Source organism: Xenia sp. Carnegie-2017, unplaced genomic scaffold, assembly GCF_021976095.1.
Source record: "Xenia sp. Carnegie-2017 unplaced genomic scaffold, XeniaSp_v1 HiC_scaffold_4, whole genome shotgun sequence".
NCBI classification, from domain to species: Eukaryota; Metazoa; Cnidaria; class Anthozoa; order Malacalcyonacea; family Xeniidae; genus Xenia; species Xenia sp. Carnegie-2017.
In genome coordinates this window covers 3674484-3692725 of record NW_025813504.1, presented here as the reverse complement: position 1 = coordinate 3692725, position 18242 = coordinate 3674484, and the positions used below count along the sequence as shown (strand labels likewise).

The window sequence follows — 18242 nt, the reverse complement described above, 5'->3', positions numbered from 1 at the left end:
TGCTTGTTTTTCTTTTCCAACAACTTGCTGTGAATTGTCAAACTTAAGGGAGACTGCAAAACGGAGACTCTCAATATCTCTCTAAATCGAATTTTTGAACGCAGCTTTACGCAGGAATTCTTGCGCTACTATTGAGAAGTCCTGAAAAGTTTGGGAATTTTTAACATTAAAAGAGACTCCCTAGCTTGAGGCAAGTTGCGCCTTGTCTATTGGTAAGGAAGAACACACTGAAATTAAATTTAATTTAGCAGCATGAACACATCAAGACACCGAGATACTGCATTTAAAAAAGGCATAACGAAGCCTCTGGGAATCATTTTTTTGAAGATGATCTACATGTGACTTCAAACTATACAAAACGCACCTAGTGATGCCAATCATGTAAGCTCTACTATGGAAATAATAATCTTTGAAAAAGACTTTCAAAACTTGACTTGTCCACTCCTATGATGCTTTCATCATAGAATTTAGCTCTTTAAGGTTTTGCAGCGAGCATGCGCAAAAAGTGTAAGAACCTCGCAATGGTTCACCGGCTAAGGGTTAGTGGTCGTTCTATAGATCTAAGTGGTACTGGGAAAATCTATAGCAATTCACATCATAAGTGAACATTGATGTCTTCTAATAGCTTAGAGACGTTAATACGAATGCCGTGTATTGTCTTATTTTCATTGTACGAAATGTGAGAACGAAAAAGAATAACTAAGTTGCAATGTATCAATTAAATGGGACGATGCCTAGGATATGTCAAAATATTCCACTGCGTTCGTGTTTTGCAAGGAATTTAGCGGTGAATTATTGCAAGTTGGATCGAAAGACTTATCAGCGACCGGTATACTTTAAGGGTTCTCATAAAACAGCTTATCGGTCTTTGTATCACGAACAGTATGAAAAATCTATCAGAAATCCGGAAGAGTTTTGGGATAAAGCAGCGACGGGTATTCATTGGATGAAGCCATACGAAAAAGTTGTGCATAATAAGAAATCTCCATTTACAAAATGGTAAGAGGAGCGATCGCTATATTATTTAAAAGTATTATGATGACATCATGAAATTATAAAGTCAATAAACCAGTACCAGGTGTGCTGTGAAATGTCATCATGATTGACCCAACCAAGTATCACATGATATAAATTATTGTACAGTACTACATATCATATAGTCCAAGGCAAAGCACCTGGCAGTCTGGCTGCATGAACTTTTGAATGTTAATTTTACATTGACCTGCTAAAATTAGGCAAGTGGTTTTCCTCTTGAGCCCAGTTATTTGTATGCAGTGAAGCATTAATGTATTTTTTAAACCTTGAAAGGACTAGTAACTATTACTGTTAATGTTGTGTACAATACTTTATAGATGTTAAGTTCAGTAAATTCTTCTTACACGTGCATGTGCAAATTAGTTTTTGTTATTTTGCAAGTAACATATATTTACATAAATTAACAAACAAATTCTTAATGTGCATGCAGGACATCTTTAGATTATAAAAAATTTTTATCAATACAAGAAGCCAAAATAGTTTGATGTATTTTTTGTATATTCAAGATGTCCAACATACTCGAAATTGGTTTTTGATTTGATTTTTTCAAAGTGTAACCTTGAAATGATATATTTACATAAGTTTCATTGTGTGAAATGTTCAAATTAATTTATCAGAAGATTACTATTTGATCCTTACTATTTTCTAATGTTGTTCAATGCCTCATTGATAACTGATCGCCTTAGCCAACACATGTGAACAGCTCCAAAGACCTATAAATAAGTCGTACATCATGACTATAATATTTTTTTGTGTATAAATATTTTACCATATTTTTGCACTCAATATGCAAGTCATTTTGTGCTCATTCAATGGAAAATCAATGAATGAAAATAATATTCATAAGAATTGAATCTTTATTTTGCTAGGAATAATTTTGGATTAGATTTGTCACTGAATTATACCTGTTTTTTGCATTTTTCTACCTGTATTGAAGTCTATACAGGTTTGCACATATCAGTTTTGATTGAAATTTGATGGACATAAAAATTGGAGTGAAAATTGGCAAGAATTGCCCATAAATCATGGTACCTTTGAATGAGTAAATTCAATACTAAAATGCAACATTGTAATATTAGATTAGATTATTCCTTTCACAATGTTGAACATTCATACTGGAATCTCATTTTCTGCAGAATAAACCTGAAGCTACATAAATAGATGTTCATTTTGAACTGGTAATTAATCTTACTTAATACACATTAAAATTGTAGAAATTTGTCTATTCAGGTACTTAAAGTAAATATCTATTGTGTATGATACATAGATTCAGAAAAGGCTGAGGACCTTATTCAATGCAATTACTTGATTCCTATAAACGATTTTTAAAAAAATGAAATGGCACCAATTTTTACCATCAGTAAACATGTTTTTGAAGTTGTCCTTCTGGCTAAATGTCAAGTTTTTCATATAAGTTTTTTCCCTAAAATTTTGTTTAGAAAATATTTTTGTATCTTTCATAACTTTTTTAAAAATATTGTATGGATTTATGATGCCTTTTTGTGAATTAAAAGTCAAAGTACGCATAAATATGTTTTCTGTAAAGGTGCCTTGCCTTTTTAGAACAAAGCGGGATCTTGTCTTGAGAGGTTCATGTGAATGCATCAGGGGGCCAGCCCGGTTATTGAATATGGCGGCTATCTAAAAAATATGAAAAATCATGTACGTTTCACAAATAAGTTAAACAATTCCACCTAATGTCACTGCTATTTGTTTTAATAACATGTTTGTGCTTTTAAACGTTGTGATTTTAATTTCAAACACATTTTAATTTTTTCGCGTAACTTAAAATTAACTAGCGACAAATTTTTAGCCCGGTCAGCTCAGTTCACATGTGAAAAGGCCCTTTGATAGATAATTCTCCTGGGAAATTTTTTGTTTAGCACGAAATTTTGACGTATGAAATTTGCTGTCAGGAATTGAAATACTTCATGAATATACTGAATAACGTTCATTTTGAAAACAAAGACGTTCATGATTTTAGGACTTCTGAAAAAATACAGCAAACCTAATTAACACTTTATTAAATAACCATTTAATATATATAGATAACATTTCCTACCATTTCACTCCAGACGTTTCTCCTGTCTCTCTGTTGAAGATCTGACCATGCTTATGATATAGTACTTGAGAACAACTTACAACTAATTTTTATTTACACAATACACATGCCTTGTGATATTTCTTTTTATTTCTGGCAGTCTGATTGGCTGAAGTAACGGGTGGCTTTTACGACATCTTGACGGTGGTCGAAAAGTGTTATTTTTCGAGAGCAAATTTTTTTTGCAATATGCTGTTCAAATTTTTAAATTGCTTTATACAAGTCATGTAAATTAATCAAGAAGAAACCAAAATGTATTCAGATGGTATTTACGTATTATAGAGAGTCGGTATCATAACGATATTATACTTCCCTAAATTAGCGAGAGTTAATTTCACTGACTGGAGAAGTGAACTTTGTCTAAAAAGCTACGTGCTTCAGCTTGTTGTGACGTGAATTGCTTTATTATAAAACTGTAATGGAAATGACGTTAATGAAACCTTTCTGAGACCTTGTCAAAATATTTTTTAGTACGGGCTTCCCATGCAGCCGGTTAGTAAAATGTTTTAATTAAAATTTTACCAAAACCATATAATATGTTATTTACCGTTCAGGTAATTTCGGATGGAAACTCCTCCTGACCTCTCAGCCGCTAAATAACATATACTTATTTCAATAACTTAATTGTTGAGTCTACGATATAACACTATACGGAGTTAACTACGTATTATATTTCATCAAATAGTCTGCTGAAAAAGAATTCTATTTTTTAGGTTTGTTGGTGGGGAAACCAACACTTGTTTTAATGCTCTTGATCGTCATGTTGAAGCAGGCCATGGAGATCAACATGCTTTGATTTATGACAGTCCGTTAATTGATACTATTGAAAAATTTACTTATCAAGATCTGCTGAATGAGGTAAATGAAATACAGTTATTTGTGCTGCAACTTTGAATTGCTTCTTCTGTTTTTCGTATTTATTTTAAAGTGACCCTATCAGCAAAAACTTCTATTAGCGATATCAAAACTAGGTGTAATATCTAACGTATGGGTTAAAAATTTTTAATTTGGTCAATTCTTGTTATGGAGGATCAAAGCTGCTTTTCAATAGACCTTGTTCGTCGTGGCATGAAGTCTGGGTCTAGCCAAATTCAGACGTCATCCAAAGTAGTTGGTATATATATATTGTATTGAGAAATCCCTTGCATGACGTCACAAAAGTAAGTTGTTCCAAACTTTTCGAATGACGGACAAGGTCTATTGAAAGGAGCTGACTTTAAATAGCAATAAAAATGGAACGATGTGATAAACGTAAAAACTTTTCACTGATGCGTTGAAAATCACACCTAAATTCAATATCGCGATTAAAAATTTTTGCTGAAAGTGGCACTTTAGGTGAGTTTTGCCATAATATAAATATGGGCGCAGTTTTTCACTCTCCATTCCTTATTATTTTCAAGGTCAGCCTCTTTGCTGGTGTTTTGTCAAACTTTGGATTATGTAAAGGCGATCGTGTTGTTATCTATATGCCAATGATTCCTCAGGTAATGACCTTTTAAATTTAACTAAAGGACTGCTCTTGTGGCATATGTGCTAGAAATATTCATTTAATTCTTTTGTTGTACGTTTTTGAAGTGGAAGTGTCACAGTTTTTCTTCTTTTATCATAAATTATTTATGCGTAAATTATTGGTTTCTTTGTTTCGTTGATTGCTTTCTTTATGTTCTTAATTGCAAAATAGACCCGTAGCTCTTTCACCCATCCTCCTCCAATAATCGCCGCATTAGGCTTCCAATACCACATTAGGTTACCGTAAAAATTGTAAAACAGTTTGTCGATGTCTTGTTCATTTCATTTTCATTTTTGAAATGTTGAAATTTTGGTAACGTCAAATTTTACTATTAGTAACGTCACATTGCTTAATGAGTTGCCGTAAAATTTGAAATAGCTTTAGTTTTTTGCAAAAGTCTGAATAAATGCTTGGGAAAAAGTTTGTATAGCTACGATTATCAGCGCACAACGAAGAGAGCTCTGCTTATTTAAAGTATTATATTAGCAAGTAAACCTGATATTTTAAGTTTTAGTTGTGTAATGAGATGTCACTGGTTATGTAAAATTACGCGAACACAAGATATAAGAATGAAACGAAATATGAAAAAAATTTTTCAGAAAGTGTACTGTAAGTTCGAAACTTTTGTTTTATAAGCACTGTAACCAATCTTAAATTTATTGTACAGGCTGTTGTTGCAATGTTGGCGTGTAGCCGACTTGGTGTTATACATTCAGTTGTTTTTGGTGGCTTTGCTTCAGAAGAACTTGGACGAAGAATTGAACATGCTGAGGTATGTGGAAATTTAAAATTGTGATTTTCTGAGAGACTGTTTAGAAAGAAGAGGATTATTAGATGGCAAGCGTCACTTCCGGTAAAATAGAGCGATTGAATTTGCTCAGAAACATTTTTGCCTGTCAATTAGCTACTTTTCCGTAATGAGCATGCGGTCCACCACGCGTAAAAAGTTTCGTTACCAGCTTTACCAAGAACGTCAAATAACCGAGCACATTGGTTTTAGAGAACTTTTCCAAGAGTCTCAATTTTTTCATACACCCTGTATAGTTTGTGAAAGGTTCTATTAAAAATGTTTTTGTTTGCCATGAAGTCAATGGATGTTCACCTCATGATGCTTGAATCAAATTCATTTCTTTAGAAATCTATTTTTCTCACTGTAAGTGAATAGAAAAATATTTGCATAACGTGAGTAAAAGGTCGGGTAGGCTAAGCTCTGCTCGTCAAAAGACAGTGTTTTTATTCTGAACTTTTCATTTTCCTTGGATCATTGTTTGTATTATTTTTTGACATTACTTTTTCAACTTTAATGTTTATTTCTATACTGCAGGCAAAAGTTGTGGTGACTGCATCTTGTGGAATCGACTCAAAAGGTGTCCTACCTTACAAGCCATTAGTTGATGATGCCATTAAGTTTTCAAAGCACAAACCACAGAAATGTGTGGTTTATCAAAGGGACATGGTTTGTATTTATATGTTAATGCGTTAAATTACTAGGGAATGTAGTGCGCGTGCGCTGGTTAACGTAACATGTCATTTAGTTATCACTATTCTAAAATTGAAAAAAGATTAAATTCAAAACTGTAGGATTAATAGTTAGACTACACTGAGGCAGGGATGAAACTAGAACGCTCCATATATTCAGTTTGCCCTGCTGATTTCTTTTGAAATTAAACTCGCCAACAAACTCGCTGCTTATTGCAAATACCTGTACGTGGCGGGCTTATGTATAGAAATTGTTTCGGTTCCATATGCCTATGGCAAAAAGATGCTGTCATATTGTGTGGACACTAAAATGATATAGCAATAAAGGCAGGCTTATAAATTAGCTACATATGATTTCATTCACAAGTATTATATGAAATATTGGCAAAAGTCTTTGTTTTTTGGTCAACTGAGTAAAACAAATCATTTTTCAACAAAATAAATAATTCCCATGGTACAGTTGATGTGGATAAAGAGACTAGCTGTGCTTCCGTATAAGTAGAGTGGACTTGACTTGTAACGTGTATGGAAAATTAAAAGTCATTTATGTTTCATAGGAGAAGGCTGAATTAATGCCACGTCGTGATGAAGATTGGAATGATGTTATGGCAAAAGCATCTCGAACAGAGTGTGTTCCATTGCCCGCCACTGATCCACTTTATATATTATATACTTCAGGAACCACGGGCGACCCGAAGGTTATATTATTACTTTTTCGTTAAAGTACTATAGAAAATTATAAATTTAGTTGAACCTGCATTTTATATATTTCAAAACCAGGGGCTGGGCAAGATCGATAAGTAGAGGAGGAGGAGAATTGATATATTTTAATTCGTGTTAATCCATATCCACAGTTGCATGGTTTCAATGGAAACTACTTGCGCGGCGCCTGAAAACGATGTTTATAGCTTTCTCCATTTTGCGAAATAATGTCAAACTTTAGTTAAGGTCCCTCGATTCTTTGTAAAATGAAACGATTGCTATAGGGAGCCATATATATTTGATAACTGGGAGTATTTAAGTGAACTTTTTTGGCAGGGAATTGTTCGTCCATCTGGCGGTCATGCAGTTGCTTTGAACTGGTCAATGAAACATATTTATGGAGTAAAACCAGGCGAGGTAAGATGTCATTTGATGTATGGAACGCATGAGAAAGGTAATGTTTTCGTACATTTTAATGAGTCAACTCTTGTATATAGCTCAACTACTTCATCACGAGGTTGGAACATTGTGTACTTTAATTGTCTTGAGTAATAATCACAAAGCCATATCACTTCTTTATTTTATTGTTTTTAGTAGAACGTTACTTAATAGGTATAATGAACGTGTTCTTTAAAGTTTTTTGCTAGTTGCGTGGTTTACTGTTGATTCTCTGCCCATGCCCTTCGTTTAAATGTAGCTTTGAATCCTTTTAAGGTATGGTGGGCAGCATCTGATCTTGGATGGGTTGTGGGACATTCCTACATTGTCTATGCTCCCTTGTTGGCGAGAAGTACTTCAATACTTTTTGAGGTTAGCGAACCTTTCTTTATTTTTGATTGATCTCGCATTTGATAAAAATAATGTGCTTATCGATAGTTAGAATCACTTTTCAAGAACCCAGAGCAGTTTGAGCAGGACCGTAGGAAGATTGAGAGATAGTTAGAGCTCATAGTCATATATGCAAGACATAATCAGCAGAAAAGAATAAATTTCAAGGGAATTTAATACGGCATATCATCCGTGCGTAATACATATACAAGTATGATCTCTTTCCCCAACTTTTATTAAGCATCCTGATTGTGACACGTTCATTACAGCTTATGAAAAATGTAATAAACATTTATGTTGGCTGAAATGATAAGTCAATTTGGCAGAAGCTGTTTGAAACTGTGCAGTTTTTTTTCATGTTTTTGTTCATCATGAAGTCAATGGATGCTCACCTCTTTTTACAAACAAATTATCAAAAGGAGTATGAAGTAATTAAATAAATTCATAAAACTAGTTTAAGATACATTCAAATTACATGTGCAGTGTTTGTTTGAATTTTTACACTATCCTTGGATCCCTAGTTACAACTTCAGCTCTGAGGTCGCCATACAGCATGCAATATTTAAATTTGAATTATTCATGGCTGTATGATATAGTATGCACCTCTTTATATAGTAGAATTTTTTCCAATCTTTTTAAGGGCAAACCTGTTGGTACTCCTGATGCTGGTGCTTTTTTTCGTGTGATAGAACAACACAACGTTTGTGGTTTATTTACAGCACCGACAGCCATTCGAATGATTAGAGCTGAGGTTTGTAATTGAAGGTTTCTATTCTTGATGCTGTTATTGAATAACGTTAGAATGTTTTTTTTTGAATGACACGCATTATTTTATTTTTTTCCACAGTAGTTTGACAGTAGTAGCGTGCGGACACACGCAGTTTTCAGACAGCGGGTGTCCTATATAAGCAGGCCACACGTAAAATTTGCAAATTTTTCAAAGAACTAATTGGTGTTTTACTGCTGGGTCCTTCGGTAATCTAGTTCTCTATAATAAATATCATTGTACATAAAGTAATTTATCCAGCATGGCTTGTTCCCATGCAAAGGTAGAGGAACTTTGCAAGTTGTTGTTAGTTTGCTTTCCCACATCAAGTGAAGCTGAACGGAACTTCAGTAAGTTTCGTCTCATAAAAACGTGGCTTAGGAGTACCATGACTGACCCAAGATTAAATGCCTTGGCTGTTTACCATGCTCAAAAAGATATGCTTTAGGCATTAGACATTGATGCCATTTGCAAGGCATTTGTTTGTAATGAACAGCGACAGAAACATTTAGGAAAATATGTTTGATTATTTATTGAATGTAAAAAAAGCTATTTGATTTAATCCATGACATTCCTATCCGTTGTACTATTTAAGATGGATTTTACGTATGGTATAAAAAAGACTATGAAAAATTGCTGTTAAAATCGACAAAAAGTATTGTTATTCGTAAACATGATCAAAACATTTGGACACCATCCGTTTTCGAATGCTTCTACAGCCCCTGGTATAAATACTTATATATCAACACTTAATTAAACACTTACTAACGACCTGTTGTTTGAAAAATATTCCAATACTGTTTTCTACACCATTAAATGGTGCAATTTCATTGTGAGATGTAGATAAGCAATGCAGAGCATTTCTTACAAAGATTTTTCATCACATTGCAGGATCCAAATGGTGAAATCATAAAAAAGTACAACTTATCGCAGTAAGTAATCGTACACAGTTCGTTTTTATTTTAAGTTTGCTTTTAACCTTTTTATTGCATGTTGCTTGTAGTTTTAAGGATTTCCAAAGCAAAATCGTTTACGTCTTATATTATAGCTACGTATGTCGTAGAAGTGTGCGCACGTGCTTGCAAAATTAAGTATAAAACGTTATTTCGTTACCGATAATAAATCCTGAAAGTAATAAGTTCTTTTATGAAAAAGAATATGTTCAAAACCTTGACAACATATAGTGGACATACATAGTGGTGGTTGACTTTACGCCACCATTGCTTTTTTTTTGTTCAAAGTTTGTATAGGTAATAGCATGGTTTTAAGTGCATTTTGGGAAAAACGTCCTTCGGACTCGTGCAATTTTTCTAGTCTTTGAAAAACTCACTCGTGCATGTTTTTCCCAAATTTCACGAGAAGCTATGCTATTACTTATTAATAGTATACATGAAAAAATTCCTGAATTCTGCCGGCAAGTTATTAATATCGACCGGCTCGGCGGCTCGTATATTTTAATTCCGTCAAATATTACTTTTCACAACACCATAGCTTCCTCACACACTGCTAGAACAAGGTATCTACTTTTAGTGGTGTTCGTATTTTCATCCAGGAACACTTTGTAAACGGTAAAATGTAAACTACCGCCATTGTAATTGCTCTGTTTACAATAATTTAACTTTCCCGACTTCTAAATGTTATATTATGACTGGCTTTTAGATCATTTCTTTGTCTGACTAACCAATCAGGAGCACAGTTTTCAAAAACAAATTGCACTGTATTTCTTTTCTTTTTGCACTGTGTTTCACATTTTTGCACGAGTGTTTACCATAAATTGCTCTGCTCTTAACCAATCAGAATTGAGAAATTTTTTCATGTATAATATTATCATGGAAACTTTGCAATATTGTGATAGAGTGGCAAACCTTCAAATGAGTTGAACAAATAGTAAAATTTCCTTCGGATAAATGCAATTCACCTCGTATTGTTAGTCAACCCATTGAAAGATATGCGACACAGCTCTACCAGGGGCGGATCTAGAGTATGTCAAATCCGTCGCGCGACTGATGTTTGAAACTCAAAAATTACCTATTCATATTAGTTAAAAATTCATTAATTATTCTTACTTTATTATCGCATTTACTTCGTGATAAAAATCCAGCTTTATTTATTATTGAAAACTAATGACTAATCCAATGAATATCTCCTTGGTAACCAGATCAGTTGAATTTTAATTGACCTGGAATAACCGACTGATAAGCGGGGTGGCTTGACTGGTTCGACGGATAAGGGAGTCTATGAACGCCAAAAACGCTTATTTCATTGGTCAATAGCCAGATCAGTGGACGATCTGGAATAATCTCGACCGATAAGCGGGGTGGCCGGACCTATAAGGGAGTCCACTTGCTAACGTGTAATTGGTTCGTTTACATTTTTGTCTTACTGTGATTGGTTTGACCTATTTCGACTGATAGCCAACTGAACTAACATAGTCAAGCTCACTGTCTGAATTGAATGTTTGATCGTTTCATAATAATTTTCTAAAGCATGATAGAAACTAAACTACAATCAGATGGAATTTATGGAAATCTTTTACCAATTCATATATTGACATGAATGCTGCTTTCCAAACTGGGAATTTTTTCAAGAGGGCGAAAAGTTTATGGATGAATTGTAAATGCTTGGCAAAGACGATCTCGCGAGCGACATTTCAGTCATTGATGTTCAAAAGCAAGCCAACATTGTTTTGAGTTTTATCAGCAGAAATTTACATCCAAAATCGTAAGTAAAGGACAACTGAAGTGTATGCATGAATGTAATATATCAAAGTCAATTTATGCGAGTGTGTGATGCGATTTATGTTAATATGGCGTATGGTAAGCAGATTGTTGCTTCTAAAATTGTTGTTGCCGAAGGACTTTTAGCTATGATTTCATTAGTGCTTGGGAATCGTGACCGTTATATGGCAGCGAAATCCTACATTCCTGCAAATATATTTCAATGGACAAAAAATCTGTAGCCACAAGGCGCCATACTTTTATTTACTTTATCATAAACAAATGTTTGGGGCTTTTCAGTTTATGATCATTGATCATTCAATCATTGGACAGTTATACTACATATTGTTTAAGATTTGAGAAAACTAACATTGATTACATGAGAAGCTGTTTACTATAACCTGTGATTTTGAGTCTTCTGATCCATGAAGCTTTTTATTTTGACAATTTGACTGGAATGGTATTAAACCTTAGTATTTCACATACATGAAATGTTGTCCCATGTCACATATTGTCCCCTTTTCTAACTGAACACCTCATGTAGAGATGTAAAGGTGTGTTAATCTACGGCTCATACCAGATTGTTTGCCATAAATTTCAAAGGGCTATTGATGTATAAAAAGCATTTTATATAAAGTAAAAATGTCTTCCTATGTATGCAGATAAACCTTGAAATTTGGCAAAACAGTAAAGTATTTTTCATGATCACTAGGTAATTTTTCTGATGATCATTATAATTTCTAAACTAAATTATTTCAGATTTACATTTAAACGAGCTTTGATCATATGAAAAGATATTTATCATAACCAGTAAGCATGACACATGAACCAATTTTAACATTCATGTAATTATATAATTAAAGACATGTTGGTTACATTCTGTTTGTATTTGATAATACAATGCTACTAGTGATTGCTATATAGCACACCTTGAAGAAGATAATAGTCAAGTGAAATGCCTAATAAACATTTATGGCATTAAGCTGTCCTTAACAGCAAATTTTCACTCTGATAATTTTTGCTTAATCTTTGGCAGAAAAAAATTTTGAGTTTTTTCTCAAAAGGTGAATTTGCTAATACTGATGTGGAGATGGGTAAAGGGTTACAATAAACTTGCATGGTTTGAAGTCTGAGCTTTTCTATATCTATGAACTGTCACTTGTAGTACCAAATTTCTAACTTAACTCATTACATAGGGGTTTGAATGGGGGTCTCTAGGGGGGTCTATGCCTGACAACTTGGTAGAAATTTTTAAAGGCTATATCTGTTTTTCAATATAGCATAATTGTAAAATAACTTTTACGTTCCTAGACATGCCAATGAGCCATATATTTGGCATGATAATGAGCCTAAATATTTGGCAAAACATTCAAGTATTGTTCACTTCATTTTTTTTTTGAAAAAAACGTAACCAAAATGTGTTGTTTTTACGCAAAACGATGCCCACAAAATACATTTTGTAATGCTCTAAAACGCTGAAAATGGCATTTTTAAGGCTCTGAAATTCAAAATTTCTCAGGAGAGATAGCCTCAGACCCCCCCAAGTGCGGAGCGCCTCCGACGTTTTATGACTGATGTTTGAAAAATCCTAGATCCGCCCCTGAGCTCTACTATTTGACAAATATATTATATGCTATATGTACTTTGTTAGCTATATACAGAAGTTATTTTAAAGCTGCTCTACGATTGTGATGTGATTCCACTCATCTGATGATTTATTTAATAATTTGTGATTTAAGAAATAGAAAACATTTTCCGAGTTTCTGTAGAGCTCATATAAAAACGCGGGAAAGTTTGGGAGAAACGAGAAATTGCATGGCAAGCACGATTGTTTTCAAGCAATTTCGAGTTTTTCCCAAACTTTCACATGTGTTTACATAATTCAATAGAAACGAGTAAATATTTTTTCATTTCGTATATAAAATAGCCTTTGAAAACAATATTTTGAAGAAATATTTATATTTTAATGGCATGTTTATATTTTTGCCATTATAATTTCCTGCACAAACTACGCAGCCTGCAAGATTCTCGCGAGACTGTAGTCTCGTGGATTATTGAGTTCTATCAACACCATTTTTTTGACCATTCGACCAATCAGTGCCGTGATTTTAACAGGTTATTTTATAAAACTCTATAGAAATTCGGAAAATATTTTCTATTTCTTAAACATCATTCGCCTTTTCATATTAATTTTATTTATTTGTCTTAGCTTTCGTAACCTGTTTGTTGCTGGCGAGCATTGTGACAGTGACACTCTTGAATGGGCCAGCGATACATTACAATGTCCAGTTTATGATCATTGGTGGCAAACAGGTTCGTTTGAGGTTTGAGCCAAATTTATTTCTGTTGGAATTACAGCTGTGTCTCCTTTAGTGGCCACCTGTGGTTGGATTTTTCGACGCATTGTGAAGCATTGAAATTTCTCTGCGAGTCAAACACATTGTTCAATGGTTCTTTAATTTTCTCATTTTGATTTGCTTGGTCCACAAGTGCTATGCTTGTAGGTCATATGTTTCACTTTCACTTATTTTTTTAGTTATTTTTATTTTGATGATGACATGATCTGTTTGTTACATTCACGTTAAGAAAAATTATATATAGTGTCGTCATAGCTTGATTGGCGAAATTGATAATCAGAATTCACAAAAATTAACTTGCTCTAACCGCAATGGGCATTCCCCTTGTGTGCTAATGTTAGTGTCTGTCGTATGTTTCTGATAGTTTTGAGAATTCTTTCATGTTTATGTCAATGGTTTTGCATGTTCCTTGTATGTTCTATGCATGTAGCGAGCAATTTTTCATTAACATATGTTTCATTAATGTATTTTGTCTTTGTTTTGTTTAGAAACTGGCTGGCCAATAACAGCCCACACAACTGGTCTTGGTGGTATAGCACCGGAACATTTGAAAACTACTGGAAGACCTGTTCCTGGTTTTGACGGTATGCTTTAAACCCTGTGATGTTCACGACGTTAAGTAAGCGCGAAACTTTCTAGCCATTTATATTTTTTACTTCAACCTAAAAGTCGAAAGTTTGCTCGATGCTTGAGCCTGTTTTAGAGATAGTTTTAGTTTTCCTGGCTTTAAAAATGCGATTACAATTGCTTTAGTTCATGTTGTCAAACCTGATCTTACTCCTTGTAAAACCGGAGAAATGGGGCAAGTTGTTATACGGTAAGGTGTATTACATGAAAGTAAGGTATATTATATGTAATCCACAGAATTTTATACAAACAGTAAAAGTTGTGCGTACCTAATTGCTGTATTATGGTTTCTTTATCGAAGTACAACCATATACTTGTGACATTATCTCCAATCCTAACCAGATAATGATTAGGTACTTTATATAGTCTCTCATCATTTATTTAAAGAGTGATGATTTACTTTACATGATGTCCATTTTCTATCAAAAAAGCGATAATGTCCAGCATATCTAAAGCACAGAAATTTACTTCACACGATGGCCGAATCGAACTATAAAGAGACTAAGTCGATTGAAAAAGTCCATTAGTTTAGACCAACACTTACTTCTTTTTATTAAAATCCAAAACTTATTTGTTTTTATTGCCATCTCAAGCTTGCCTTTACCTCCTGGTGTTGCGTCATCACTGTGGAAAAATGATGAAAGATTCGTAGAAAGCTATTTTGAAAAGTATCCGGTAAGACATTGGCTCTTGGAGCATGTTGCAGTTCCAGAAAAAAATATAAGAAGTGACCAGTAAATGCAAAAATTATTGTATTTGAATGGCATACCTATAGATCAATAAACCAACAAGACCTTGTACAATTTATTTTTCTTCCATTTGAAAATTGTTTTATATTTATAGGGTTACTATGATTCTATGGATGAAGGTATCATGGACACCAATGGATGTATTTCAATAATGACTCGGGGTGATGACGTTATAAATGTAGCTGGTCATCGTTTGTCTACAAAGGCTATTGAAGAGGTGATTAAACGTAAATAATTCCTCGTAACAATTTCTAAATTTTAGCGTTTTGAAATGAAATATACATAATCTTGACCTTTTCCTTTTTTCGTCTTATAAACTTTCCATCCCCGGTCATTCATGAACTACCCATTTTTTGAACGTTCATTACACAATTTATCCGATCAAGGGTCTCTTTGAGTCTGCAAAGCATTCCAAGAGTTTCATTTCATCTTTTTGTTAGTAAAGGCACAACGTTACTTCTTAGATTCACATCCTCTCAAAATCAAAAACAAAATAATTTAATATATTGTATTAACATAAGCTTTCTTTCAGGGGGCGAAACCTGAACGCTAATTTGGGGGTAGGGGCTGGGGGTAAATATTCATATATTCAGCTCTGCCCAGTTGAATGATTTGTTGTTAAATATGTGTGTGTACGCCTTACATGAATCACGACTAAGTTTTAATTCAGGCTATACTTAAAGATAGTGATGTAATTGATGCTGCTGTTGTTGGCCTTGATGACACTATTAGAGGTCACGTGCCTTTTGCATTTGTCGTTCCAAAACAAGGTGGGTTATATTGACTTGCTTTATGTCTGGTTTGTGTCTTGTCAAATGTCATTTGAAGAGTATACACGCAGATTAGTGTTAATTTGTCGACACGCATCGATAATGTGTGATAATGCGAGAAGTTGCAAACTATTGTTTCAACTCATGAAAATTTTGATGTTTTATCGCTTATTTTGTCTACGATTTCGAACATGTACATCTCAACTTTTAAAGCCCATTTGCCCATTGTTTGATTTTTAAAGCGTTGAAACGTGAAGCAGCTCAAAAAAATGTCTGCTCTAAAGTTAACCATGCCAAAAGCTTAAAACGCTTTATTCAAACTCCTTAACATCAGTAGCGTTGCCAGCTTGACTTTTTACTCCCGTTATGCAAATATTTTTGGGTTTACTGAACGTAAGAACATTTGATTTCCAAACAAATGAACAATGGTAATCCTTTAAAATTTACATAGCCGGAGTAAATCTGCAGGCTGGCTACGCTACTGCCTAATATTACAATATAGTTGGTCGTTAAAATATTATTGGCAGTTGTTCGTCTTGTTCGCAATTTTATTGTTGTAAAGTTAAAGTGGTTAATGGTTCATACTTCATTTACAGAATTTTGCATTTGTCCAAATATGTAATCAACAATTGATTAACGAAAAATGCTTTAAGATAAGAATTTTATTCAGCAAATTCCAAGATCTCTGCATGAATTACTGGGGATGTCAACGCATTTCTTAAAAATGGCAAAATTTCACGAAAAAATTTGTTCTTATTTTTATCCCTTCAATCAATTCCTCGTCTCTTTATAAATGGCGAGTTTACGATCATATTTTTTTGTTTGTATTATTCAGGTGTTGAAGTTTCTCATAGTGATATTGTCAAGAATGTTGTACATTCTGTTCGTGAGCATCTAGGACCTGTCGTTGCATTTAAGAAAGCTATTGTTGTTCCAGCATTGCCCAAGGTGAATATGTACTTGTAAAATATACTTCTTGAAGTGATGTAAATCTTTGCACAAAATATTAGTTGTGATGTCAAAAAATATATAATAAATTTTACTTTTCGATCGAATATGCATGGTTTTCAGTTATTGATAAGTTATTAAAAGTATATATATGTTCAAATAAGAATTTAAACGATTCTTTGAACGATACAAAACGCATTTGCTAGATTAAAGATAGTATTTAGCTTTCCCATAAATTTAGCCTTTCGACTTCAAGTTTGTTGAAATTCAGCCTATATATTATGTAACTAAAACAAAAGAATGATATTTTATATGTTTGTATATCGATGTAATTTACTCACTGTACTAAGCCAATATTTATTCTTACGTAGACTAGATCTGGAAAAACATTACGTTCTCCTTTGCAAAACATTGTTAATATGAAGCCTTATAAGGTACGTGTGAAACAACATAAGAAAATTAAGACGCACCACGATGCGCAAATTTTAATGGTAACTGCAAATCCTTCGTTCTTTTGATTGGCTAAACCCCCGCCCCTTTTTAAACAGATAGTGCATGCGTGCTGTACGTATATCTTTTAACAAGCACTCCACACTTGCTGACAGAATCTTAGATAACTTTAGGTTCTCCTCTGTTGTAAATTGCATAACGCTATAAATACTGACACTTATCGAAGAGTCGTTTTTTTCCCAACAAATTTGATGATAAATTCGATTGAAGATTTTGTAGAACTTAAGTTGTGTGTAGTTAGAAGAAACGATAAGGCTCTCGCTTATTTTTTTCTCTAAAATTCGAGATAAGTTGTGCACCAACAAGAAACCAGTCTCTCGTTCTCAAAATATCAATGTGCTACTAACCAAGTCTGACATCATTCTCTTCTTTTCGTGCACGCATGGGTTTTAAGTCACGCGTTTTTTTCAAATGTACGTAAGGTTTTCAACAACATTAAAATTTTCAAGTCGAAAGTATTTTTTCAAACAAGATTTGAATGTTTTCCTTTCAAACTAACCTTTGGGTTGGCTAGTAGATGACCGAGAAATCATCTTGTACTAATTTTCCCTTTGTGTTTTCTGACCGTCATCGTTCGTTCTCTACTGCTGACCGTAAATGCAACCTAACAAATTCATTTCAGGCATTGACTTGAGACCTGGACAAAATATATAAGAAATCATAAAGTAGTAAACTGGCGCCTTTTCTGTCTGCAGGAAAATCAAGCGAGTTTGCGTTATTTTTCAGTTGCCTGGTACCGTGGAAAATCCTGAGATTTTACCCGTGATAAAAGATTTGTTAAAAGATCAAGATTATCACGAGAAAAACTAAAGATTCATCACATATGCAATCGTGTAAGCTATACTACTCCAATTCATCCCGATCCTGTTACTTAAGGTTTTCTTGGATGTGCTGGTTCTACTTCAATAATATGTAAGAACATATTGGATTCACTCTTTGACTATGAAAAATCTAGAAACAACGCAATAAGTTTTAAGGATGATTTTTATTTGGAAATAATTACATAAGAATACGTAAAGCCGAAGCTCCAGTGTATAGACGATATTTAATGCAAAGTTTTAATGCTAGGCTCATCTTTACCTTGTTGCAATGCGTGCGCAGCGCAAACCATATACCGTTTAAAAACATCCAGAAGACATAGTT

At 33.7% G+C, this 18242-nt stretch overlaps 1 protein-coding gene across 1 annotated transcript; it reads left to right on the top strand.

Moving 5' to 3' along the window:
* The first annotated feature begins 517 nt into the window (after positions 1-517).
* LOC124455642 (acyl-CoA synthetase short-chain family member 3, mitochondrial-like) lies at positions 518-18166 on the top strand. The gene is made up of 19 exons (XM_047006291.1): positions 518-999; positions 3850-3994; positions 4537-4620; positions 5314-5418; positions 5971-6102; positions 6683-6823; positions 7164-7244; positions 7542-7637; positions 8296-8406; positions 9313-9353; positions 13348-13451; positions 13984-14079; positions 14249-14312; positions 14716-14797; positions 14966-15088; positions 15542-15641; positions 16477-16589; positions 16961-17023; positions 17826-18166. Exons 1-19 carry the CDS (start codon positions 710-712, stop codon positions 17907-17909), a joined length of 2055 nt encoding a protein of 684 aa, XP_046862247.1. The 5' UTR covers positions 518-709; the 3' UTR covers positions 17910-18166.
* Positions 18167-18242: the final 76 nt, after the last annotated feature.

Bases quoted from the DNA above. Each gene is read 5' to 3' on its own strand.
- LOC124455642 (XM_047006291.1), top strand. From the start codon at position 710: ATGTATCAATTAAATGGGACGATGCCTAGGATATGTCAAAATATTCCA. The intron at 6,824-7,163 runs GTTATATTATTA...CTTTTTTGGCAG, and splicing joins GAACCACGGGCGACCCGAAG to GGAATTGTTCGTCCATCTGG. The intron at 14,313-14,715 runs GTAAGGTGTATT...TGCCATCTCAAG, and splicing joins ATGGGGCAAGTTGTTATACG to CTTGCCTTTACCTCCTGGTG.